The 26,789-nt window shown below is 41.5% G+C and overlaps 1 protein-coding gene across 1 annotated transcript in view; it reads left to right on the forward strand.

Annotated features, from left to right (window-relative positions):
- Positions 1-25,169, forward strand: part of LOC127490230 (zinc finger protein 665-like) — a 39,309-nt gene extending 14,140 nt beyond the window's left edge. Inside the window, exons 2-4 of the mRNA XM_070067768.1 lie at positions 17,337-17,463; positions 17,708-17,800; positions 21,230-25,169. Coding sequence (XP_069923869.1) covers positions 17,340-17,463; positions 17,708-17,800; positions 21,230-23,235 — 2,223 coding nt within the window. The 5' untranslated portion in view covers positions 17,337-17,339 and the 3' untranslated portion in view covers positions 23,236-25,169. The remainder of the gene's footprint in view (positions 1-17,336; positions 17,464-17,707; positions 17,801-21,229) is intronic.
- The last annotated feature ends 1,620 nt before the right edge of the window (positions 25,170-26,789 follow it).

Genomic DNA, 26,789 nt, shown 5'->3' on the forward strand with positions numbered 1-26,789 from the left:
ACAAGCCTATACTTTTTTTAAGTTTTATTTAAAAAGAATCTTTGTATTCATTTTTTTAACACAGCAAACTCAGGTGACACAGTAAGTCCATAATTTCCCACAGAATTCATAAAGTTAACAACTGAGTATCTTAAGTCTTATAAATCTTCTGAATCATTCATAGTTATGCACTCGATGGAATGTACTCCTCAGCAGCTGAGAAGAATCTTAACTTAAAAGCACCAACTCTTCAGGCATCTCTACAGACCTCTATTTTTCATTCCCTAAGACATGCAGTCAGACTGCTGATGCAGCAAATACCAATTCGCCTTAAGCTGAATGGATAAGAAAAAGCATTTGGGAAACCAACATTCTTAATATTAAGTCTGAAAGCATTTCTACCTCTTTACTGAATGACTTTCCCTTCTGTCAGTGTTAAACTCTAATGAATAAAAATTGTGTTTTGAACATAATTTTTTCAGGTTAATCTAGCACTTTAGGACATTTATATTTGTTTTATAAGCCTTAAGGAAAACAAAAAGATAATCTCTAATCTAGACAATTCTGGACTCTTTCATTAGATTTAGAATTTTACAGCAAAATAATATAATCTGTTTGTCCAAATAGTATGCCTTTTAAAAACTTCTCTTCATGTATGTAAATTAATAAAGCTTATTTCCAATATATATTTTCTGTATTTTCATTTGCTGAAGCAGGGTTCAAAGGGTGTTTTTAGGATCTTGCCAACATCAGCCCTATGTACCCATAAATTATTGGAGCCATTAAATGGACAATAAAAACTGGTTGAGGCTACTGATGAATGCTTCAAAAGGAATCTGAATCTTTTCCAGGTGTCTTTTTAGGCCATTACAGCGATTGATAACATCCCAAAACCCTGTAGTTTGGAACATACACCCTAGCGGTTTGAACCCTACACTTTAGCCAATCATTTTAAAAAGCATCAACCCCAAAGCCATCTAACCACCTTTACTAGGTCTATTCCCACCACTGGATTTACTAATCAATTTTAAGAGATGTTCTTTAAATTCCCGCAGAATGAGATGATTTGCTGAATGGTGCTATAATATGTAGAATGTTTCTGAAAACTCTATATAAACCCCACAAAGTATATGGGATGGGTCCTCATCAGATGACCACTGTGATGATTGGAGGAGTGGACCCTAGATCAAGCTAGAACAATAAACCTCTTTGCTTTTGCATCATTGAAGTCTCTCATTGGGATAATTGAGTCCCATCCAAGTTCAGTCTAACAGAAAGAGAGTCGACCTCTGCCATCTGCTAGTTCACTCCCCAAATGGCCACAGTGGCCAGAGCTGTGCTGATCTGAAGCCAGGAGCCAGGAAATTCTTCCAGGTCTCCCACATGTGTGCAGGGGCCTAAGGACTTGGGCCATCTTTCTACTTCTTTCCCAGGCCAGAGCAGAGAGCTGAGTCAGAAGTGAGCAGCTGGGACTTGAACTGGAGCACATATGGTGTGTCAGCACTGTAGGCCAGGGCTTTAACCTGCTGCACCACAGTGCCAGCCCCCAACTATTTATTAAGAGCTCCTAACTGACCTGTTAATTTTGATAAAAATTTATGACACTCAGGAGTTTTATTATGAATCTTCATTCTAGTTTGCATGGCATATAAATGACCCCCTTGGTGAAATACATAATGATCAAACAATGGCTGACAACAAACACACCTCAGATCAACTTGAGCAACTATTCAGTAATAAGCCACCACAGGGCCCTACTTGTCATGCTCCTGAACCATCAGGTGATGCTGTATGTTCTTTTACTTTTAAAATTATTCTATTTTTTTTTTATTTTGACAGGTAGAGTTATAGACAGAGAGAGAGAGAAAGGTCTTCCTTCTGAATGTTGTTGGTATTTTGATTGAGATCATGTTGAATCTGTAAATTGCTTTTGAGGGGCTGGCACTGTGGAATAGTAGTTTGAGCCTCTGTCTGTGGCATTGGCATCTCATATGCATGCCAGTTTGGGTCCCAGCTGGTCCTATGATGCAGCTCTCTGCTCGTGGCCTAGGAAGGCAGTGGAAGATGGCCCAAGTGCTTGGGCTCCTGTATCCACATAGGAGATGAGGAGGAAGCTCCTAGCTCCTGGGTTCAGATCAGCCCAGCACCAGTCATTACAGCTATTTGGAGAATTAACCAACAGTTAGAAGGCATCGCTTTTTGTCTCTCCGTCTCTCTGTCTATAACTTCTTCTCAAATAAATAAATGATTGTAAAAGTAAAATTAAAAATAATTTCTATTGGTAGAATGGGAATTTTGATGATATTTGTTCTTCCAATTTATGAACATCAAAGATTTTTCCTTTTTTTGTGTTTTCTTTTTTTCTTTAATGTTTTGTAATTTTTCTTATAGAGATCTTTCACACCCTTGACTAAATTTATTCCAAGGTAATAAAAAATTTTATGGTTATCGAGAATGCCACTGTTCTGATAAGTTATTTTTCAGCCATGGCATTTTTGTGTATATAAAGGTTATTGATTTTTGTGTGTTGATTTCATATTTTACAACTTTGCCAAACTTTCTTGTGAGTTTCAATAATCTCTTGGTGGAGTCTTTTGGTTTCCCAATATTTAGGATCATGTCATCTGCAAACAAATTATTGGACTTTCTCCTTTCTAATTTGTTTTCCTTTGATTTCTTTTTCTTGCATTATTGCCATGGCTAAAACTGTCAGTAGTGTATTGAACAGCAGTAGTGAGGGAGAGCAACTTTGGTTTCAGATCTTAGTGGAAATGCTTCCACGATTTCCCATTCAATATGATGTTGGTTGAAGATTTGTCATATATTGCCTTGATAGTGATAAGGAATGTTCCTTCTATTCCCAACTTGCTTAAGGTTTTTATAATGAAAGGCTGTTTTTTATCAAATACTTTCTCTTCATCTATTGATCATCATGTGGTTTTTATTCTTTAGTTTGCCAGTGTCACATATCACATTTATTGATTTGCATATGTTGAACTATCCCTGCATACCACAGGTACATTCCACTTGGTCCAGGTAAATTATCTTTATGATCTGTTGTTGGATTTTATTAGCTAGTATTTTGTTGAGAATTTTGGGATCTGTGGGTATCAGAGATATTGTTCTTTAATTCTCTTTCTCTATTGTATCATTTTCTGGTTTAGAAAATAAGGTGACACTGGTCAAACAGAAGGAGTTTGGGAATACTCTTCTCTTTCAATTGCTTTGAATAGCTAAAGGAGAATTGGAATTAGTCTTTTTTTTTTTTTTTGACAGTTAGCATGGACAGTGAGAGAGAGACAGAGAGAAAGGTCTTCCTTTGCCATTGGTTCACCCTCCAATGGCCGCCGTGGCCGGCATGCTGAAGCTGGTGCATCATGCTGATCCAAAGCCGGGAGCCAGGTGCCTCTTCTGGTTTCCCATGGGGTGCAGGGCCCAAGCACATGGGCCATCCTCCACTGCACTCCCAGGCCATAGAAGAGAGCTGGCCTGGAAGAGGGGCAATGGGGACAGAATCCGGTGCCCCAACTGGGACTAGAACCTGGTGTGCCAGTGCCACAAGCTGGAGGATTAGCCTATTGAGCCACGGCACTGGCCAATTAGTTCTATTTTTAAAAGTCTGGTAGAATTTAGCAGTGAAGCTTTCTGGTCTTGGGCTTTTCTTTGGAGGGTTTTTGTTACTGATTCAATATCTGTTTTGGTTTTTAGTTTGTTTAGGTTTTCTATATGTCTTCATGGCTCAATTTTTTTACCTAGCATGTGTCTTGATTTCTTCCAGGTTTTCTAATTTGTTGGTCATTGCATGTGATGCCCACATTCTATATTGCAGTGCTAATCTAAGTTTTCAGTGTTTCACTTCCAAACTAGTTTCCTGCTTAATATCTCTGAGAAGCATGGGGTAGTGGCTCAAATTCTTCAGTTCCTTTCACCTAAGTGCAAGATCTACTACTTATTAGGGGACCTGAGAGCCTGGTCCAGCCATAGCTGTTGCGGACATTTAGAGAGTGAACCAACATGTGGAAGACCTCTCTTCCTCTCTCTCTTCACCCACTTTCTGTGTGTTTCTCTGCCCTTTCTAAAATCATTTTAAAAGTTATTTACTTCTTTATTTGAAAGTCACAGTTACAGAGAGAGAGAGAGAGACATAGAGAGATCTTCCATCATCTGTTTCACATCCCTGGTTTCTCCAATGGCCGGTGAAGGGCCAGGTTGAAACCAGGAGCATCTTTTGAGTCACCCATGGGGGTGGCAGGAGCCCAAGTACTTGGGCCATCTTCCACTCTATCAGGCCATTAGCATGAAGCAAAATCAGAAGTGGAACAAGTGTGACTTGAACTGGTGCCTATATAGGATGCCAGTATAACAGATGGCAGCTTTGCATACTGCAGCACACTGTCCTCCTCTCTGCCTTTCAAATAAACAAATCTTTAAAAAAGAAATGAAAATGTCCTTAAGATAGTAAAAGTCATCATGATTGAGCACTGAGGAATCTATTGAAATGATTACATTTTAAAAGATTTATTTATATATTTGAAAGGCAGTGTTAGAGTGAGAAAGGGAGAGACTGATCTTCCTTCTGGTTTGTTCTCCTCCAAAATGGCTGCAATGACTGGGGCTAGACCAGGCTGATCTTGTAAGATAGGAGCTTTTTCCAGATATCACATGGGTTCAGGGGCCCAAGCATTTGGGCAAGCCTTTGCTGCTTTCCCAGACACATTAGCAGGGAGCTGGGTAAGTTTGGAGCATCAATATCTATGACATCTTCCTTGCAGTACAAGGATATAGAGCCCATCTGGCACAATTTACGTCCTATATATATGGGTGGGCCAAGTATAACAGCTTCCAACTCTCAAGGTTTGGACTAGATGGGTTCTGAGGAATCGTGTTATAACAGATATTAATCCATAACTCTTGGTTTAAGCTTTTGTTAGCAGATAATGCTGTGACTACTTTGGGTCTCTGGATTGTCACCAGTGAAGGCATCCAGATTAATAGTAATGAAATCAACAGTCAGCAGAATGGTGTCCAGCTGAACTTAAATGGTTTTTCTTTATTATTGTTAGAATAGTGACCTCCTGCTGTACCCTGGCATCTGGACATAGACAGCAGACATTGGAAGTCATCCCTTTTGCCAAATGGAGTATGCCAAGTTTGGGTATATCATCTATTAAGTAGGCCTTAGTAGCCATTCTCATGTTTTACTGTTCTATATCCATGGCCAAAGTCCTACTAGATAACAAGGTTTGGAGAATCACAGGCTCAAGGTGTGTAGGTGACTGTTTTTCTAGTCTAGCACAATTAATAGAAATCTAATTTAATTTTACTGGCACATAGCAAGGTTCCAAGAGAGGTTATTCCTTGCATCACAGCCCTTGAGAAGCAGTGGATATCACAAATGATCCAGAGGATTTAGAAGGCATATGATCTCCACGAGTGAAGAAGTCACTGAGAGCACTAAGGATACCTACAGAATTCAATTTGACTTTTCATTGGAAGGAGGACCATATAAGCTGGACTGATTTGTAGCATCCATGACAATTAATTTTTTAAATGAGGCATGCATTGCACCAAAACCCAGGAAGGACTAAAAGGTATTAGCATTGTATGTTCTTCACAAGTGTGGCAAATAGTCTCATGAAGGGAGGAAGTCATCAATGTGATATATTCTTGTGCTCCTGATAAAAGCTGGGTACAGTTAAATTCTTTGCAAAAATTATGTTTGATGGCCAAGTCAATGAAATGCTCATGTATACCCTAGAAAAAGTGTCTTTCCAAAATGAAGGCAAACTAGACTGAGGAGCTGTTGGAAAAGCTTTGAGCAAAAACACATTTGCCACTTTTGTAATAGTTAAGACAGGTCATTTATCTACTAAGAGGCATGAGATATGTTAATATTAGATATAAAGTATGGTGGACATAATCGATGGCATATAGCATTAAGATTTTAGTAATCTACCATGAGATGCCATTTACTTTTTTCCAGATTCAACAGGTAAAATTGGGCTGCCAAGTGGGAAACAGCTGGAATAATCACCTTTTTGTTTATTAAGTTTAATGTAATACATTTTAATGCATGAAGACATTGAGTTTCCTTTTATTATGTCATCTTAATTATTTTAGTTTGGGACCTGTGGAGTGTTATTTTCCCTAGTTAAGTTGTAGCTTAACATTTGTATTTTAATAATTATTTGCTGTGTTAGGCCATCTCTCCCACCTGTGGGAATTTTTGAGTACATCTGACTATTGGAAATTTAGGTAATACTATAGTTAAAATGAGATGTACCAAATAAATAATTTTTTTCTTATGATACATATTTTGGAACTTTTCTAAAATGAAATTGAGCACCCTGTTTAAATTTAGGGGGATTCCCTGGGTAAGACTGTTATTTGAGCCACATTACTGATTTCTTCTATGAAACTCTGTGAATAAGTGCATCTAGAACCTGGAAAAGTTGATGTCTTATGCTGAAGAGACATAAGAATCAATGTCTTTTTATCTTTTTTTAATTATATAATTTACAAATAAGTTTTAGATGACTAAAAGGATGAAATTATGTACTTTTCAGAAATTTATACCTATATACAACTATAATTGATATATTATACATTTTATTTCTTTAGGTTTTTAAGACTTCTTAGGGCTGGCACTGTGGTGTGGGCAGAGGCCCACACACTTGGGCCATCTTTTGCTGCTATTTTCCCAGGTTCAATAGCAGGGAGCTGGATCGGGGTGGAGAGACTGGGACACAAACTGGCACAAATATGGGATATCATTCCCATCTAGTAAAACTTGATCAGATAACACTGGTTGCTTCTATTAGTGATAAGTAGCTCAAGCTTGACCTCAAATTTAGTCCTTGTAGGATCCTGAATTAGTTTCAGTCTGTGATCCTCACTCTCTTTATATCTTAGGGACTATATTTTTCATTATTGATTCAGTAAAATCAAGTGTTAGAGCTCCTATTTCTAAGTGCTTGAAATTATAAATGCTGGTCAGAAGGTGTATTTAAGGTTTGGTGCCATGGCTCACTTGGTTAATCCTCCACCTGTGGCACTGGCATCCCATATGGGCACCAGGTTCTAGTCCTGGTTACTCCTCTTCCAGTCCAGCTCTGTGCTGTGGCCAGGGAAGGCAGTGGAGGATGGCCCAAGTGCTTGGGCCCCTGCACCCCCATGAGAGACCAGGAAGATGCACCTGGCTCCTGGCTTTGGATCAATGCAGCGCTGGTGACAGCAGCCATTTGGGGAGTGAACCAGCACAAGGAAGACCTTTCTGTCTCTCTTTTACTGTTTATAACTCTACCTGTCAAATAAAAACAAAGGTATATTTAAAATCAGTGAGAGAAAATGAATTGTAAAAGATCAATCAACAACAATTGAGTGTTGCGTGCTGCCTTCCCACTTTCTTCTCAGGAATCCCCACAGAATTTTCCAGCATAATTCTAAAATCAGCAACTCCTGCTGTCAGAAGTGTGTGGCTACCACTGTGGGGAGCAATAATTTTTAGAAAGGACAAGGGAATTCACTATTTCATGATACTATTCTTGTTTGATGCCTACAACTTCATTTTCTGTTTACATTGTATGATGCTGGGAACTAAGTAATAATTTTATTCTGGGTCTGAGGTGAGGTTATGTAAGATTGAAGTTCAAGACTGAGGTCCTTCAATTTGCAGAATGAAGTCACTGAAAGGCAATTACCAGATAAGTGCTGATATAGGCATTTGCATGGCACAATTCATACACTATACATAGAAAAAATGACCAGTAGCTGTGGGCCAACAGTCAATGGCCCATGAGACCATCACTCAAATCCTCAAGAGTTTGTCTATAATTTCATGGCAATTCTCATTTAGACTAGAAGAAGAGTAAAAGCAGGAGCTCCATGATACCCTAATATTTGTCTCTTGCCTAATTTGTGTCAGAAACCTCTACTTAAGTGCAGTTTTTTTTAAATATAGCTTTGTTAAAAATATACAGATAACTGGATGTGATGGATAGATGAATTCAGGATGTTTTGGGTCAAGAATTTCTAGATAGTGCAGTTTTAAATATTCACAAAGACTTTACAAGGCATTCACCCTGTTTTCCAGCCATATTAATGCACCAAATTATTACTATTTTACTGTAAAATATAATCCATTGATGGTCCACAAATTATTTTAATAGGTAAGATCAAGCATCATTTTAAAATCTAGTCTGTTATATACTTGGTACCTGGGCTATGCTTCTGCCCACTGTATTCTTTTTCTCTTTAACTTTTATTTAATAAATATAAATTTCCAAAGTACAGCTTTTGGATTACAATGGCTTCCCCCCCCCATAACTTCCCTCCCACCTGCAACCCTCCCATCTCCGGCTCCTTCTCCCATTCCATTCACATCAAGATTCATTTTCAATTATCTCTATATACAGAAGATCAATTTAGCATATATTAAGTAAAGATTTCAACAGTTTGCACCCACACAGAAACACAAAGTGTAAAGTACTGTTTGAGTACTAGTTATAGCATTAATTCACATTGAACAACATATTAAGTACAGAAATCTGTCGCTCCCCCTCTTCATGGAGGAACGACACAGGACCCTGCACTGTTCTTTTGTCTGCTTGGCCCTCCCCGGGTTTGCTGCTGGTTCTTCCCGGGTTGGCTACTGTCCCTTCCACCTCCGTGGAAGGGCGGTTCCCCCTGCCACTTTTCCCCACTTCCGCGGGGGAGTGGCACACCGCCGGCCAGCTCTCTCGGGGGCTGCACAGATGTTCCCTCAGATGTTCCCCTTAGATGTTCCTGGTGCATGTTGTCTCTCTCCTCCTTTATAGTTCTCTTCCACCAATCCCAACTCTGCTACCCACACGCCGAGTACGCTTCTCTCCTCCAATCAGGAGCAGGTCCTGCTGTTTATTGGTTGAACTGGAGGCAGCTGTGTAGAAGCTGTTTCTCCCTTCTCAGCGCCATATTGTGGGAGAGCAGATGCATAGAATAAGTCTTAATTCCAGTAACTTAGTCTAGTCCGAGTTGCTCCCCACAGATCCCCCTTTCTTTTTATTTTTGGCATTGATACGCGCCTGTCTTTGGTGCCCCACGGCACACACTCTGCTCTGCTTGCTGGAGTTGCCCACAGGTGCTTACAAGTCCTATCAATCAGGCAAACCGAATCCGGGTCCTCTCTTCGCCATGTTGTGAGGAGGTTTTTAGGCGCTGATGCGTGCCTGAGTTTGGTGCCCTGCAGCGCATGCTCTGCTCTGCTAGAACTGCATGCAGGTGCTTACAAGCCCTATCAGGCAAACCGAATCCAAGCCCTTCTCATTGCCGTCTTGTGGGGAGACTTATTAGTGTTGGTTCGTGCCTATCTTCGGTGACCTGCAGCTCATACTCTGGTCGAGCCGCCTGCTGGTGCTTACCGCCTTACTAATCAGGCAGACCAAATCCAAGCCTTCTCATTGCGGTATTGTGGGGAGACTTATTGATGTTAATTCGTGCCTGTCTTCGGTGACCTGCAGCGCATAAGCTGCTAGCTGCCCGCAGGTGCTCACCACCTCCCTAATCAGGCAGACTGAATCCAAGCTCTCTCATTGCCATGTTGTGGGGAGGCCTTATTTTTCTGTTTCTCTATCTCCAGGCATTCCTATTTCTCCTATTTTACTTCTATCTACCAGCATTCTTATTTCTCTCATTTTACTTCTAAACTTCTGTTTCTCTTATCCCTGTGGCATCCCGGCGCCCGCCCCGAGGCTGCTTCTCCGCACCTCGCCCCACGGCGGCTTCTCCGCTCTGTGCCGCTTCAGCCCGCACTTCTCTCATCTGCACGGCTTCCCGGCGCCTGCCCTGCGGCGGGTTCCCGGCTCTGTGCACATGCTCCGCGGTCTCCGCGCCCCCTTCGCGCCTGCACCACGGCCTCCGCGCCAGTCCCACGTTCCCTATCTATTCACGCCCCGTGCTCTCTCTGCACGCGGCGGCTTCCGCGAGTCACACAGCGTAGCTTACGTTTCCGCCACCACCGGTATTCAGTCCAAGTTCCCCGGACTAACCTGGCAAATTCCAACCTGGTGGCCCACGTCTCTGCCTCTGGTTCCAGATTTTCGCCTTTTGCTCCCCGGGCTGACTTGAAGAATTCCAAGGTGGCTTACGTCTCTGCCTCGGCCTGCACTCGTGGCTTCATCCACCCTAACATTTTTCTCTGCCCGGTATGTTTCCCTAAGTTTTCTTCCAACAATATTCCTCCCTCATTTCTCCTGGCCTCTCCCCACAGTCCGTATCCAAGTCTAAGTTTCTTATAGGTTTCACTTTCACTTTCAACCTGCAGTCCGTATCTGAGTCTAAGTTTCTTCTTGCTTTCACTTTAAATCCTAACTTCTTTCCCACAGTCCATATCCGAGTCTAAGCCTAGGCTTTCGATAGCTTCTTCTGGCACCTTTTCTGTCCGGCTTTTCCCTAGGCTCTTTGCTAGTCTCTCTCTCCGGTATTTTCCACTTCTTCCCGTTTCTTCCCTCCTAAGTTTCCTATCTGAGTCATGGCACCATTATGTCGCTCCCCCTCTTCATGGAGGAACGACACAGGACCCTGTGCTGTTCTTTTGTCTGCTCGGCCCTCCCCGGGTTTGCTGCTGGTTCTTCCCGGGTTGGCTACCGTCCCTTCCACCTCTTTATTTTTTTAATTTTTTTTCCAGTGTGTCTTGGCTTTTCATGCCTAAAATACTCTCATGGGCTCTTCAGCCAGATCCAAATGCCTTAAGGGCTGATTCTGAGGCTAGAGTGCTGTTTAGGACATCTGCCATTTTATGAGTCTGCTGTGTATCCCACTTCCCATGTTGGATAGTTCTCTCCTTTTTAATTCTATCAGTTAATATTAGCAGATACTAGTCTTGCTTATGTGATCCCTTTGACTCTTAATCCTATCATTATGATCAATTGTGAACTGAAATTGATCACTTTGACTAGTGACATGGCATTGGTACATGCCACTTTGATGGGATTGAATTGGAATCCCCTGGCACGTTTTTAACTCTACCATTTGGGGCAAGTCTGATTGTGCATGTCCCAGATTGTACATCTCCTCCCTCTCTTATTCGCACTCTTATATTTAACAAGGACCACTTTTCAGTTAAAGTTAAACACCCAAGAATAATTGTGTGTTAATTAAAGAGTTCAACCAAAGTATTAAGTAGAACAAAAAAGTACTAAAAGGGATAAAGTATTAAGTTGTTCATCAATAGTTAGGAAAAGGGGTGATCAAGTCACTGTTTCTCAAAGTGTCTGTTTCACTTCAACAGGCTTCCTTTTAGGTGCTTGGTTAGTTGTCACAGATCAGGGAGAACATATGATATTTGTCCCTTTGGGACTTGCTTAATTCACTCAGCATGATGTTTTCCAGATTCCTCCATTTTGTTGCAAATGACCAGATTTCATTGTTTTTGACTGCTATGTAGTATTCTATAGAGTACATGTCCCATAATTTCTTTATCCAGTCTACTGTTGATGGACATTTGGGTTGATTCCAGGTCTTAGCTATTGTGAATTGAGCTGCAATAAACATTATGGTGCAGACATCTTTATTATTTGCCAATTTAATTTCCTTTGAGTAAATTCCAAGGAGTGGGATGGCTGGGTTGAATGGTAGGGTTATATTCAGGATTCTGAGGAATCTCCAGGCTGACTTCCATAGTGGATTGACCAGTTTGCATTCCCACCAACAGTGGGTTAGTGTCCCTTTTTCCCCACATCCTCTCCAGCGTCTGTTGTTGGTAGATTTCTGTATGTGAGCCATTCTAACCAGGGTGAGGTGAAACCTCTAAGGTCTAATTGATAGGCAAAGATTGTGTTTATAGGAGCTTTTTTTCTAAGTTTTTAAAAAAAATTATTTGAAAGTATTGTATATAGAGGAGAGACCCAGAGAGATCTCCCTTCTGCTTGTTCACATCACAGATGGCTGCATTGAGCAGGGCCAGGAAAGAATGAGGTCAGGAACCAAGATCTTCACCTGGATCTCCCACATTGGTAGCATTTGCCCAAGTATTTGGATCATCTTCCATTGCTTTTCTCAGGCCATCAGCAGGAAGCTAGATCAAAAGCAGAAGAGCCAGAACATGAACCAGTGCTCATATGGGGTGCTTGTATTGCAGACGGCAGGTTTACTTGCTATGTGACAATGCTGGCCCTGTTTTATGGGAACTTCGAAATGAAATTTTGAAGTTGTATGCATTGTAGTTTGCATGTAATTCAACTTTCTGCCATACTTACTGATATATATCAGCATTTGATGTAGGACAAATCAGAAAACACAATGGCTTAACAAATAGCCATTTTTTTTTTTTTATTTTTATTTTTTTGACAGGCAGAGTGGACAGTGAGAGAGAGAGACAGAGAGAAAGGTCTTCCTTTGCCGTTGGTTCACCCTCCAATGGCCGCCGCGGCCGGCGCGCTGCGGCCGGCGCACCGCGCTGATCCGATGGCAGGAGCCAGGAGCCAGGTGCTTTTCCTGGTCTCCCATGGGGTGCAGGGCCCAAGCACCTGGGCCATCCTCCACTGCACTCCCTGGCCACAGCAGAGGGCTGGCCTGGAAGAGGGGCAACCGGGACAGAATCCGGCGCCCCGACCGGGACTAGAACCCGGTGTGCCGGCGCCGCTAGGCGGAGGATTAGCCTAGTGAGCCGCGGCGCCGGCCCAAATAGCCATTTGATTTGCAGTTCTGACTCTGTGTTTTGGGCTGTACTCAGCTGGGCAGTTCCTATGATCAGTCCAGGAGCAGAAATGAGAGTTTAGTCATCTGGGGAACTGATTGAGGCTTCACTTAAGTGTCTGGGGTTTGTGGTGAATCTTGGCTACATATTATCTCTTTTTTTCTTTTTTTGACAGGCAGAGTTAGTGAGAGAGAGAGAGACAGAGAGAAATGCCTTCCTTCCATTGGTTCACCCCCCAAATGGCTGCTATGGCCAGCATGCTGTGCTGATCCAAAGCTAGGAGACAGGCACTTCCTCCTGGTCTCCCATGTGGGTGCAGAGCCCAAGCACTTGGGCCATCCTCCACTGCCTTCCCAGACCACAGCCGAGAACTGGAGTGGAATAGGAGCAACTGGGTCAGAACCAGCACCCCAACTGGGACTGTCACCTGGAATACCAGTGCCACGGGTGGAGGATTAACCTAGTGAGCCACGGCGCCAGCCTACATACTATCTCTTCAACAGGCAGGCCCCAGGGTTTTTCAGAAGATAACTGTCAGAACAAGAAAATCTGAGAAGGCAAATACTTTACAAATTGTCTATTTCTGGGGCTGGTTCTGTGACATAGCAAGTAAAGACACTGCCTGCAGTGCCAGCATCTCATATGGGTGTCAGTTGATGACTCGGCTGCTCCACTTCTGATCCAGCTCTTTGCTACAGCCTGGGAAAACAGTAGAAGATGGCCCAAGTCCTTTGGCCTCTGCTCCCTTGTGGGAGACCTGAAAGAAGCTCCTGGTTCATATCTTTGGATCTACACAGCTCCAGCCATTGCAGCCATCTGGGGAGTGAACCTGCAGTTTGAAGACCTCTCTTTATTCCTCCTTCTCTCTCTCTCTCTTTTCTCTGCCTCTCCTTCTCTCTTTGTGTAACTCTTTCATATAAATAAATATTTTAACAAATTGTCTATTTCTATCACATTTACTGGTATCTCATGGGGTAAATCAATTGAAATGGTGAAATTCAGGGTCTTTTTCAAAAAGATTTATTTATTCATTTGAAAGAGTTACACACAGAGAGAGGGAGAGGCAGAGAGAGATAGAGAGCTCTTCCATCTGCTGGTTCACTCCCCAGTTGGCTGCAATGGCCAGAGTTGTGCCAATCCAAAGCCAGGGTCCAGGAGATTCTTCTGGGTCTTCCACATGGGTACAGGGGCCCAAGGACTTGGGCCATCTTCTACTGCTTTCCCAGGCCATAGCAGAAAGCTGGATCAGAAGTGGGGCAGCTGGGAATCAAACCAGTGCCTATGTGGGATGCCAGTCTACAGGTGGCAGTTTTACCCGCTAGGCCACAGTGCCAGCCCCAATCCAGGGTTTTGTGAAGGGATGAATACAGGGAAAGGTGCTACTTGGAATCATTACTGGTAAAGTGCACTGCATTAAATATACATTATGTGTATTTGTTAACTTTCTTTAGTATAAACTTTAATAACATAATGTTTATCTCTGATAACCTTATCCATTTGAACACTCAACTTTTCTTTTTCCTTTTACATTATTATTTTACAAAATTTGTAGATAATGCTTTCGTTAAACCAATGATAACTTCTGTTTAATCTCTGCCACTTAATATAGGTGGGTGCATTTTCCTATGTATTTCTATTTTTAGAGGTTTATTCCTCCACAGTGAAACTGATGTTTTCTTGGTTAATGTATTTATTATTCTTTACTCATTCTATTATATCCTTTTTTTCCCCACTGTTCAGTGCAGAAGGAAACCAGAGGGTTTTTTTTTTAAGATTTCATTTATTTATTGAAAGAGTTGCAGAGAGAGAAAGTCTTCTATCTGCTGGCTCACCCTCCAAATTACTGCAAAGGCCAGAGCTCAGCTGATCCAAAGCCAAGACCCAAGAGCTTCTGGGTCTCCCATGCAGGTGCAGTGGCCCAGGGACTTGGACCATGTTCCACTGCTTTCTCAGGACATAGCACAAAGCTAGATTGTATGTTGAGCAGGCAGGACTTGAACCAGACCCCATATGGAATGCTGGCACTGAAGGCAGCAGCTTTACCCATTATGCCACAGCGTTGGCCTCCTGAGTTTTCTTTGAACTCCTGCCATTCACCTCTCTCCCAGGTATGATTCTGGGTCCTCCACATGTTTCTAAGAGGAAAGAAAATTAATATATCACCTGTAAGTGTTTTTTTTTTTTAATTATTCCCCAGCTTGTCAGTACTCATTTTTGGTGTTTAATGCTAGTTTATTTATTTTTTTAGATTTTTTTTATTTATTTGAAAGTCAGAGTTACAGAGAGGCAGAGGGGGAGAGAGAGAGAGTCTTGCATCTGCTGGTGCACTCCCCAGTTTGCCACAATGGCCGAAGTTGCACTGGTCCAAAGCTAGAAGTGAAGAGCTTCTTCTGGGTCTCCCACATAGGTTCAGGGGCCCAAGGACTTAGGCCATCTCCTACTGAATCCCCAGGCCATAGCATAGAGCTGGATTGGAAGTGAAGCCACTGGGACTTGAACTGGCACCAATATGGGATGCCAGCACTGAAGGCAGTAGCTTTACCTGCTAGCCACAGTGCCAGTCCCAGTATACTAGTTAATTAAAATGGAAAATATGGGGCTGGCACTGTGGCTCAGTGGGTTAATGCCCTGGTCTAAAGCATCGACTTCCCATATAGGCACCAGTTTGAGACCCGGCTGCTCCACTTCTGCTCCAGCTCTCTACTATGGCCTGGGAAAGCAGTGGAAGATGGCCCAGGTCCTTGCGCCCCTGCACCCATGTGGGAGACCCAGAAGAAGCTCCTGGTTCCTGGCTTCAGATTGGTGCAGTTCCAGCCATTGCAGCCAACTGGGGAGTGAACCAGCAGATGGAAGACCTCTCTCTCTTTCTCTGCCTCTCCTCTCTCTGTGTATCTCTGACTTTCAAATAAATAAATAAATCTTTACAAAATTTTAAAATAGAAAAATAAACATAAAATTTGTTATCACAGAATATACAGAAATGAATTATGAATTTGGCATGATTATGAAACATTACTGTCATCTATAATAATGCAGTTTGGTCTCTTGTCTTTCTGTTGCTATAGCAAAATATATATTTGTTACATGAATTGAGTTGAAACTAAGCACAATATGCTACCTTTTTGGGGTCATGTCTGAAACATTCTACACATAGATGATGTACTGAACAGTGTTTTAGTGCTACCTATGAAGTAAACACTTAGCATTCTGCAAGAGGAAGAGTTACCTAGTGCTGGAACACAAATCAGTTAAGTTTGTTTTCAAATTGTTAGAGTAATGGAGTTCTTAATACCTTTGAGAAGTTGAATTGGATTCTGGAATAGGATAAGGAATGTGTGGAGAAAAGAATCTACTGGAGGCTCATTTATTTTTTTAAGATTATTTATTTGAAAGGTGGACTTGCAGAGATTGGGAGAGACAGGGAGACAAAAGGTGATATATTCTATCTACTGTTTCATTCACCAAATGCCCACAATGGCTGGGACTGGGCCAGGCCAAAGCCAGGAGCCTGGGACTCCATGGGTCTCCCACATTGAATACTCAGGCCATTTTCACTGCTCTTTCAATCAGGTTAGCAGGGAACTAGATTGGAAGTGGAGCAGCAAGGACTCAAGTCCTCTGTTTACATGGGATGCCAGCATTGATGGTGGAGGCTTAGCCTGCTGGATCACAATTCTGGTGACTATTGCAGGTTCTGAAACAAATCTCTAAGCATTTTTCTCAGTGAGTCACAAATGCAGATTGTACTGCAGACATTCCCAGGTTCTCTTTTTGGGCAAATAATTCCATTGCTTTCATTTAATTATGTATAATGTCATTTCAAATGTTTATCATTTGAATGTTTTGGGCAAGTATTTCCATTGCTTTCACTTTAATTAGGTATAATGTTATTTCAATTGTTTATCAGTAGAATAATCATAGACAAGGGCAAAAGCTAATTTGTATTCTTTGTCTTACCTGTATTTTCTCTCTTACTTAAAAATATTTATTAGCTTGATAGAGAAAAAAGTTGATGGACTGAGAGATAGAGAGCTTTGACACATTAATTCACTTCCTAGATAACCATACCAAACAGGTGGGGCAGGACTGAAGCCAGGATTGAGGAATGGAATCTAGGCCTCCTTCATTGGTGACATCACCATTGCTTCCCCAGGTTTGCATTATCTGGGAGCTAGAAACTAGAGCTGGCATTGGAAATCACAGACACTCTGAGGTGGCATCATAAACAACACTAAGCTAAATGTCTGCCCTGTCTTTTAATATATTTTTCCTCTGACATATTGGAAATGATATGCATGGTGTTTTCCTGGAAATTGTTTTCTGTTCATTCCCATCGTAGTTTCACTGATGGTTTCTTGCCTTTTTTTCTCAATGCTTCTACATACTTCTCCTTAACATTGCCCAGTCAAGAGTCAGTATTGCCCCTCTTCTAGCCTGCTGTGCAATTCCCCTTGACAGATGTGGCCTTTGTGATTTGAACCTCCTGATTCCCTCCAGCTTGGGCATGTCTCACAGCCTGTAGATCATGGGTTTGACTCTGTTGAATGCTCCGTGTGGCTTTCTAAACACTCCACAAGTCTAATGTGAAACCATATCCTTCCTTTTTTCCTTCATATCCATATACAACTGTCAGTGTTTGTTTTGTGACAGAGTTAACATGTTGACTGGAAGTGTATTATTATAGGTGATGACAGCATTTGAAGACCTGGCTGTGTACTTTACTTGGGAAGAATGGCAGAAAATGAACAATGCTCAGAAAATCCTGTACAGAGATGTGATGCTGGAGACCTACAGCAGCCTGTTCTCCTTGGGTGAGTGACACCCATCACATGCCCAGTGATAACATTTTCTTGCTATTTGACAAATAAGGGAACACTTTATAATGTTTAATATTGGGCAGGATTAGAAATTGAGTCCATGAATAATCTGAATATCTACCATCTAACAAAAGATTCAAATTGGAACATTTGTTGCATAGCTCCTGAACCAAGCTGTAGTCCTTTAAATAACCCAAGATAGTAATTTTACAAAGTCTTACTTTGTTTCCATTAATAGGGCACTGCATTACCAAACCTGACTTGATCTTCAAGTTGGAGCGAGGAGAAGAGCCATGGATGGTGGATGAATGCTTGAATCTGAGCCTTTCAGGTCAGTCTGCACATGACAGGGAAGCCAAGGCAGAAAGTGTGCAGATGTTGATTGGTGTTCTTTCCATGAATTTCTCTCAAGCCTTACTCCTGATGACAGCTGCTTTTGTGCATCAGACACAGGCATTTAGAGATACCAATATCTTTCTAACTTTTGTTCTTAGTGAAGATGTTCTTTGATTAAAAAAAAAATCCAGTCATTTTCTGATGTTACTAAGGCTTTTATCTAGGTTTGATACATTCCTCCAATTCTAACTTGTCCTTCTCTACACTTTCATACCTTTTCCTTCATGCACTTATTATATTAGTTCCTTCAGTGCTTGTTAATTAGGCAACATACAGAAACTTATTTTTTTAAGATTAATTTTTTTTTTTGACAGGCAGAGTGGGCAGTGAGAGAAAGAGACAGAGAGAAAGGTCTTCCTTTTGCCATTGGTTCACCCTCCAATGGCCACCATGGCCAGTGTGCTGTGGCTGGCACACCATGCTGATCCAAAGCCAGGAGCCAGGTGCTTCTCCTGGTCTCCCATGTGGGTGCAGGGTCCAAGGACCTGGGCCATCCTCCACTGCACTCTTGGGCCACAGCAGAGATCTGGCCTGGAAGAGGGGCAACTGGGACAAAATCCAGCACCCCGACCAGGACTAGAACCTGGTGTGCCAGTGCCGCAGGCGGAGGATTAGCCTATTGAGCTGCCACGCCAGCCTGTTTCTGTTTTTTTTTTTTTTTTTTTTTTTTAAGATTTACTTATTTATTTGAAAGTCAGAGAGAGAGAAGAAGGAGAAGCAGAGAGAGAAAGAGAGGTCTTCCATCCACTGGTTCACTTCCCAATTGGCTGTCGTGGCTGGAGCTGTACTGATCTGAAGCTAGGAGCCAGGAGCTTCTTCCAGGTCTCCCATATGAGTACAGGGGTCCAAGGACTTGGGCCATCTTCTACTGCTTTCCCAGGCCATAGCAGAATGCTGGATCAGAAGTGGAGCAGCTAGGACTTAAACTGGTGCCCATAAGTGATGTTGGCACTGCAGGTGGTGGCTTTACCTGCTATGCCACAATGCCAGCCCCCAGAAACTTATTTCTAACTCATTGCTCAGATTGCGTTCCCACTCATGATTTTGCCCAGGCATAGAACTTGCTCAGGACTGAATCAATAAATGTGAACTCTCTCTTTCTTAGTCTCTTTCTTTTCTTTTCCTCTGTGCCTCTCAAATAAATAAGAAAATTATAGTCTGTTGGAGACATTTGAGGAGTGAGCCTATAGTTGGCAAACCTCTGTTTCAGTCTGTCTTTATCTTTCATTCTGTTTCTCTTACTCTCAAGGAAGTAAATAAGCAAATGCTATAAGATGGTCATGTGGCCGGTGCTGTGGCGCAGTGAATTAACACCATAGCCTGAAGCACCAGCATCCCATATGGGCACCAGTTTGAGACCCAGTTGCTCCACTTCTGATCTAGCTCTTGGCTATGGCCTGGGAAAGCAGTAGAGGATGGTCCAAGTCCTTGGTCCCCTGCACCTGAGGGAGACCCAGAAGCAGCTCCTGGCTCCTGGCTTCAGATCAGCACAGTTCTGGCCATTGTGGCCAATAGGGGAGTGAACCATTGGTTGGAAGACCTTACTCTCTTTGCCTCTCCTCTCTCTGTGTAACTCTGACTTTCAAATAAATAAATCTTAAAAAAAAAAAAGATGGTCATGAGTAAACCTCTGTGCTGTGACATCAGAAATTATGAAGCTAGGAATGACACTGTGGTGCAGTGTGTTAAAGCTCCAGCCTGCAACACTAGCATTGCATATTGGTGCCAGTTCAAGTCCCAGCTAGTCCTCTTCTAATCCAGCTCTCTGCTAATGCACCTGAGAAAAGAGCAGAGGTTGGCCCAAATCCTTGGCCCCCTGTACCCATGTGGGAGACAAGAAAGACACTCCTGGCTCCTAACTTCATTTTGGCCCAGCATTGGTTGTTGTTCCCATATGGGGAGTGAACCAGCAGATGGAAGACTTCTCTCTGTCTCTCTCTCTATAATTCTAGCCTTCAAATAAATAAAGTAAATGTTTGAAAAAAGAAATCCTACACTAAGGATGAACTTACATAAAACATGAAAATAAGTGATCCTGGGCTCACCAAGAAAGTAATGAGATTTTGAGACCCAAGGTCAAGTAGCCTCGTGGGGTTATGTTGAGTGGCTCAGATTTCTTTTAGGGTGGAGTTTGAAGTATGATTTTTCTCTTATTTTCAGTATCATTGAAAATAAGCAAATAAAAAGATAAGAAAAACATAGGAAATGAAGCTTTCAGTGAAAATAGGAGGCAACTGATCAAATGCCTCCAGAAATTCAAATTATCACACAGGAATGTTTCTAGAAAGAATTTAGAGGAGGTAACCAGCACTGATGATTTCAGAATGAGTTAGAAACCACTTTTCAAAGAAGATGAGCAATTCCCGGTTTGCAGAAACAAATTCTTCAAACTGATTGGGAGTGTTTAACTAAAGTGGTATATTGGGAATTTTCTGTACCTGTTGTACTTCTGAGAAGCTGAAGGTGTTGGGTGTCCTTAGGAATTTGGGGAAGCTGTCATAGAGTAAAGACAAAGTAGTTTTTCATTTGAAAAATCCCACAAATGATGTTTACCTAGGAAGACTGAGCATGAGACACTCATAGATTTAAATCCTACTCCTTAAATGTTGTCCTGCTTAAAGTACAGGCACATTTCACTCTTCTCCACCTGCAAGTAAATGATCATTAAAACTTTTTCATGTTTATGGTTGAGATATCAGAGAAGGAAAAAGCACACAATTTTTATAAAAATAAACTGGGAAAAAAGGACAGGGAAAAAAATGGTTGCTAGGTAGTGGGTGAATATTTTTATTAAATATTTGCACATTCTTTAAAATATTTTATAGTTATTTCATCTTTTGAAAGGCAGAGTGATAGTGAGAGAAGAGAGAGAGAGAAAGAGGTCCTCTATTAGCTCACTTCCCAGATGCCTGCAACACTTAGGTCTAACTAGTCTGAAGCCAAAACTCTAGAATCCCTCTAGTCTTCCCTGGTTTTTCACAGGTTCCCAGGCACATGAACCATTATCTGGTTCCTTCCAGTTTACATAGGCAGAGAGCTGTACTGAAAGCAGAGTAGCCAGGGCTCAAACTGACACTGTTTTGAGATGCAGGTATCCCACAAATCATAGCACAAATGTCATTCTACCATCCTTGACAAATTCCCATAGTAAAAAGGATCATGTTTGAACATTGGGAAACCTCATGGTATATTAATGTATTAAGGAGAAAAACCATATAATGGTCACAAATAAGTACCTCATACTGATTTTGTGAACATCTTATGCCACTTGGATAACAAGTAACTTCATTCCCTTTACATTGAGTATGCCAGGAGAAACAGTTACATGTGACTCAGTGACATGATTGCTTTTTTCTCATTTCAGTGGTCATGAAAAGGGATGACCTGATTAGGATCAACCAGAAAAGTCAGGACAAAAATCTGAATCAGGATTTTATGAAAAATAACAAGACATCAGCTCTCAAGAGAATTGAATTAAGAAAAACACTTAGTTTAAATTCAAGCCATGTTCCAACACTGATTATTAAAAAGGGAATCTATTCAGGATTGAAGCCTGAGGAATGCAATAAATGTCACACTGTGTATCCCCCCAGTGGGCCTGATCAACTACAGGCTGGAGAGAAATTTGATAACACTAAGATACCTGGAAAATCTCTCCAGTTCTGTGAGCCTCTTAGCCAGCTTGACAATATTCGCATCATGAAGCAGCCATTTGGACCCACTGGACAAGCAAAAGTCTTCACAAGAAAGACGTTCTGTAAATCTGAGAGGGTTCATATGGCAGAAAACTGTAATAAGTCAACTGTCACTTTTGGAAAAGCAACGCAAATAGAAAAAGCTATCCATGAAAATGCTAGCCTCAATATGCATCAACAAACTCACACAAGAAAGAAATTTTATAAGTACATTATGTATGTTGAACCTGTCATTCACCAGTCACATCTTGCAATAAACCAGAAACTAAATACAAGGGAAAAACTTTACACATGTAAACCTTGTGGAAAATCACTCAGTTTTAATTCACCTTCTGAATGTAATGACTGTGGAAAAGCCTTTAGACAAAATTCAGTCCTCAGGAAACATCAGCAAATTCACACAGGGGAGAAACCTCATGAATGTAGTGACTGTGGAAAAGCCTTTACACAGAAGTCATACCTCATAAACCATCAGCGAATTCACACAAGAGAGAAACTTTATAAATGCCTTGAATGTGGAAAAGGCTTTTTGTGGAAGTCAGACCTCATAGTACACCAGATAATTCACACAGGGGAGAAACCTCATAAATGTAATGAATGCGGAAAAGCCTTTGGACGCAAGTCATCCCTCCTCATACATCAGCGAATTCACACAGGGGAGAAACCTCATAAATGTAATGACTGTGGAAAAGCCTTTGGACACAAGTCAAACCTCATCATACACCAGCGAATTCACACAGGGGAGAAACCTCATAAATGTAATGACTGTGGAAAAGCCTTTGGACAAAAGTCAGGCCTCAGGAAACATCAGCGAATTCACACAGGGGAGAAACCTCATAAATGTAATGGCTGTGGAAAAGCCTTTGGACAAAACTCAGACCTTATCAGACACCAGCAAATTCACACAGGGGAGAAACCTCATAAATGTAATGACTGTGGAAAAGCCTTTGGACGAAAGCCAGACCTGATCATACACCAGCGAATTCACACAGGGGAGAAACCTCATAAATGTAATGACTGTGGAAAAGCCTTTGGACGAAAGCCAGACCTGATCATACACCAGCGAATTCACACAGGGGAGAAACCTCATAAATGTAATGACTGTGGAAAAGCCTTTGGACAAAACTCAGACCTTATCAGACACCAGCAAATTCACACAGGGGAGAAACCTCATAAATGTAATGACTGTGGAAAAGCCTTTCGACGAAAGCCAGACCTCATCATACACCAGCGAATTCACACAGGGGAGAAACCTCATAAATGTAATGACTGTGGAAAAGCCTTTGGACAAAAGTCACACCTCATCATACACCAGAGAATTCACACAGGGGAGAAACCTCATAAATGTTATGACTGTGGAAAAGCCTTTGGACACAAGTCAGGCCTCAGGAAACATCAGCAAATTCACACAGGGGAGAAACCTCATAATTGTAATGAATGTGGAAAAGCCTTTGGACAAAAGACACACCTCATCGTGCACCAGCAAATTCACACAGGGGAGAAACCTCATAAATGTAATGACTGTGGAAAAACCTTTGGACGAAAGTCAAACCTCATCATACACCAGCGAATTCACACAGGGGAGAAACCTCATAAATGTAATGACTGTGGAAAAGCCTTTTTGTATAAGTTATACTCATATCAAAACAGTTCACACAGGGCAGAAACCTTGTGAATCTAATAAGTGTGGAAAAGCCTTTATAAATCATATGTTATAAATCATAGCTCATATCACACCACAGAATTCACGCCAGGGAGAGACTTTATGAATGCAATGACTGTAGAAAAGCCCTTGGCAATAAGTCACATCTCAGAATGCATCAGAAAATGCACAGGAAGAGAAACCTCTTGGACATAATGACTTGGAAAGCTTTTCCCATAATTCAGCCCTCATTGCACATCATCTAATTCATATGGGGGAAAACACTTCGGATATAATGCATATGGAAAAGCCTTTATCCATAAGTAACACCTCATAAAACATCAGAATTCACATGGGGGAGAAACCTTATGAATGGAATGAATGTTGGAAAACTCTGCTAAAATCACACAATATAACATCAGAGAATTTATTACATGGTGGAAATCTTGTAATAAATGTGGGAAAGCCTTTTGTCAGAAGGAATACCTCATAACATGTAGATCAAACAAGGGAGAGAACTTAATGAATGTGAAGGACTTTTTCCAAAGTCAACATAACCATGTGACAGAGCCTTTTGCTGGAAATTACATCCCATACAATAGGCACTCCCATAAGGAAGAAAGGTTGGGACCAGCGCTGTGGCACAGTAGGTTAAAGCCCTGGCCTGAAATGCTGGCATACCATGTGGGCACTGGTTCTAGTCCCAGTTGCTCCTCTTCTGATCCAGCTCTCTGCTATGGCCTGGGAATGTAGTAGAAGATGGCCCTGCACCCACGTGGGAGATCCAGAAGAAGCTCCTGACTCCTGGCTTTGGATCGCTGCAGCTCCAGCCATTTCATCCCTCTGCGGAGTGAACTAGCAGATGGAAGACCTCTTTCTGCTTCTCTGTCTCTCTCTAACTCTGTCTTTCAAATAAATAACATAAATTTTTAAAGAAAATGAAGAAGTTCAGAAATATTATTAGTGTGACAAAAAGCCATTTGTCAGAAATGGCATTATACATCAGAAAATTCACACAAGTGGTTTCTCAGGAGTGTAATGAATGTGGAAGTATATTTTCATAGAATTCAGGCTTGCATAAATATGCAACTCAAAAAAGGCGATATTCTTCAAGTGCAATAGACCTCAAAAAACCATAGCCAGAAATTAAACATCAGGCCGGCGCTGTGGAGCAATAGATTAATCCTCCACCTCCACCTGCTATGCTGGCATCCCATATAGGTATGAGTTCTAGTCCCAGCTGCCCCTCTTCAATCCAGCTCTCTACTGTGGCCTGGGAAAGCAGTAGAAGACAGCCTAAGTGCTTGGGCCTCTGCACCCACATGGAAGACTAGGAAGAAGCACCTGGCTTCTGGCTTCAGAGCAGTGCATCTCTGGCCACTGTGGCCATTTGAGGAGTGAACCAACAGAAGGAAGACCTTTATCTCTGTCTCTCTCACTGTCTGTAACTCTGTCAAATAAATAAAAATCTTAAAAAAAAGAAACATCAACTAACACCAGAGAATTCATACAGTAAAATTTCAATTTAATGAATGTGAAAAATTTTTTCTGCCATTAATCAATTCACATGAAGAGACCCCGAAATGAGAAAACATACATGTATAGAAAAGTCATGTACCATATGTCACCTCTCAATGGTTACCTGACAACTCACAGAAAGAAAAAATCCTATGACTTATTGTAATGGGAAATACCTTTATTATTAGGCAAACTTCCACAGAACATAGCAAGATTACAGAGAGAAGTCCCTGAAGTATAATTTGTTTGGAAGAATTCTTTGGTGGAATCACACCTTAGTGAGTATTGGGCAGTTTTCATAATGAATTGTGACAGAGAGTGGTTAACCGCTCTTCAGAAATTTTTCTCTTATGCAACCGGAACTTTTGGTTTCTCATTATTCTGAGTGGAATCAAGTATATGAACTGAACTGTGCTCTCTTGTGTAAATTTTGTTAATAAATATTTAAAAGTTGAGTAACAGTTATTTCAACAGTTATTTGGAATACCATCTTCATCAATTACAAAGTTACTTGTTTTATAGCTGCTTTTTTGGCCACCCAGGACTCTTTCCCCACATTATTGTAGTGGAAACCAATGATGTGACCATAGGCATATCAAGTGACACATGTTCCAGCCATAATAGGGTACCCCGGCCCTGGATAATAAGTGTTGTGTGCAACACAAGGGAATGAGTGTGTGGTGACCTATATACCCATGAGAAATTTCAACTTATCTGTGTGCACATCTGGATTAGACTCCACTACCCAAGGTCTATTTGAATATGCAAGTAGATGTTGCCACATACATTACTCTCATTCTTTAAAGGGACAACCTGAAACCCTATAAGTTGCAACACTCATCTGAATTTTCCTGTATTACTGAGTGCATAATACCTTTTCATTCATGATGCCACTTTTCTACTCTTTTTCATTCTATTCCTAATTGCCTTGAGACGAGACAAGAACATGGAATAAAGTCTATCCATGTGGTACCCATTGCAATAGAGAAGCAGGAGCATAAATGTAGTATTTTTTTTAAAAAGATTTATTTATTTGAAAGAGTTACATAAAAAGAGCAGAAGCAGAGAGAGAGAATTTTCCATCCAATGGTTCACTCCCCAATTGGCCACAATGGCCAGAACTGTGCTGATCCAAAACCAGGAGCTTCCTCCAGATCTCCCATGTAGGTGCAGGGACCCAAGCACTTGGGCCTTCTACTATTTCTCAGGCCATAGCAGAGAGTTAGATTGGAAGTGGAGCAGCCGGGTCTCAAACCAGCACCCATATGGGATGCCAGCACTTCAGGTCAGGACATTAACCTGCTGTGACACAGTGCTGGCCCCTGTAGTACATTTTTGTATTAATTTAACTTGTAATTTTTTACAACCTTTTTTTGTTGCATTATTCCCTGCTCCTGCAGGTGGCCCTCATTTTTATTGAAAATGTGTACTTTTATTCCTTCCAATTTACAAAGTCCTTTCTGGATTAATATAAATCTGATTTACATTCAGTTAGTGCCTCAGGATACCCTCAGGAGGAACACTTTTCCTATGTTGCTTGGCTATCCCATGATAACAGGGCTACAAATGCTATGATGCATCTAGCTTCAGTAACTCTTTTATTTCCCATCTAGATAATAGCTGTGCAACTAATCCATTCCACCTCCATTACTACCCATAAGAAATAGCTCTTCATCCCTGTTTAAGTCCCCACAGCTTCTTGCAAGTGTTCATCAAATTAAATCTTATTATAAATAGATTTAATAGAAAATGAATGATGTAGCTGCTGGTAGTTTCAGTGAGGTTGAATGATTTGCTGGACTGCTGTTTTCTCTGGGTTATCTTTCATATTACTTAGAACTAATTTTTCACAATATTACTTGCCTGAGCACTTTTTCCTAGGCTCCCAGCTAAACAGGTGTTTGAAGACTAGATTTACTGTTAATTCTCACTAAGAACAGAGGTCCCACATTGAGAGCACAGATCCTTATGTGGTCCTTGGGACATAGTGAATATTATACCCACTTGATTTAGTACTCAGGCACTGGTTTCCATTGAAGAGAAGAACTCAGCTGAACAGAATATAATTC

This window comes from Oryctolagus cuniculus, unplaced genomic scaffold, assembly GCF_964237555.1.
Source record: "Oryctolagus cuniculus unplaced genomic scaffold, mOryCun1.1 SCAFFOLD_35, whole genome shotgun sequence".
In the NCBI taxonomy this organism is placed as follows: domain Eukaryota; kingdom Metazoa; phylum Chordata; class Mammalia; order Lagomorpha; family Leporidae; genus Oryctolagus; species Oryctolagus cuniculus.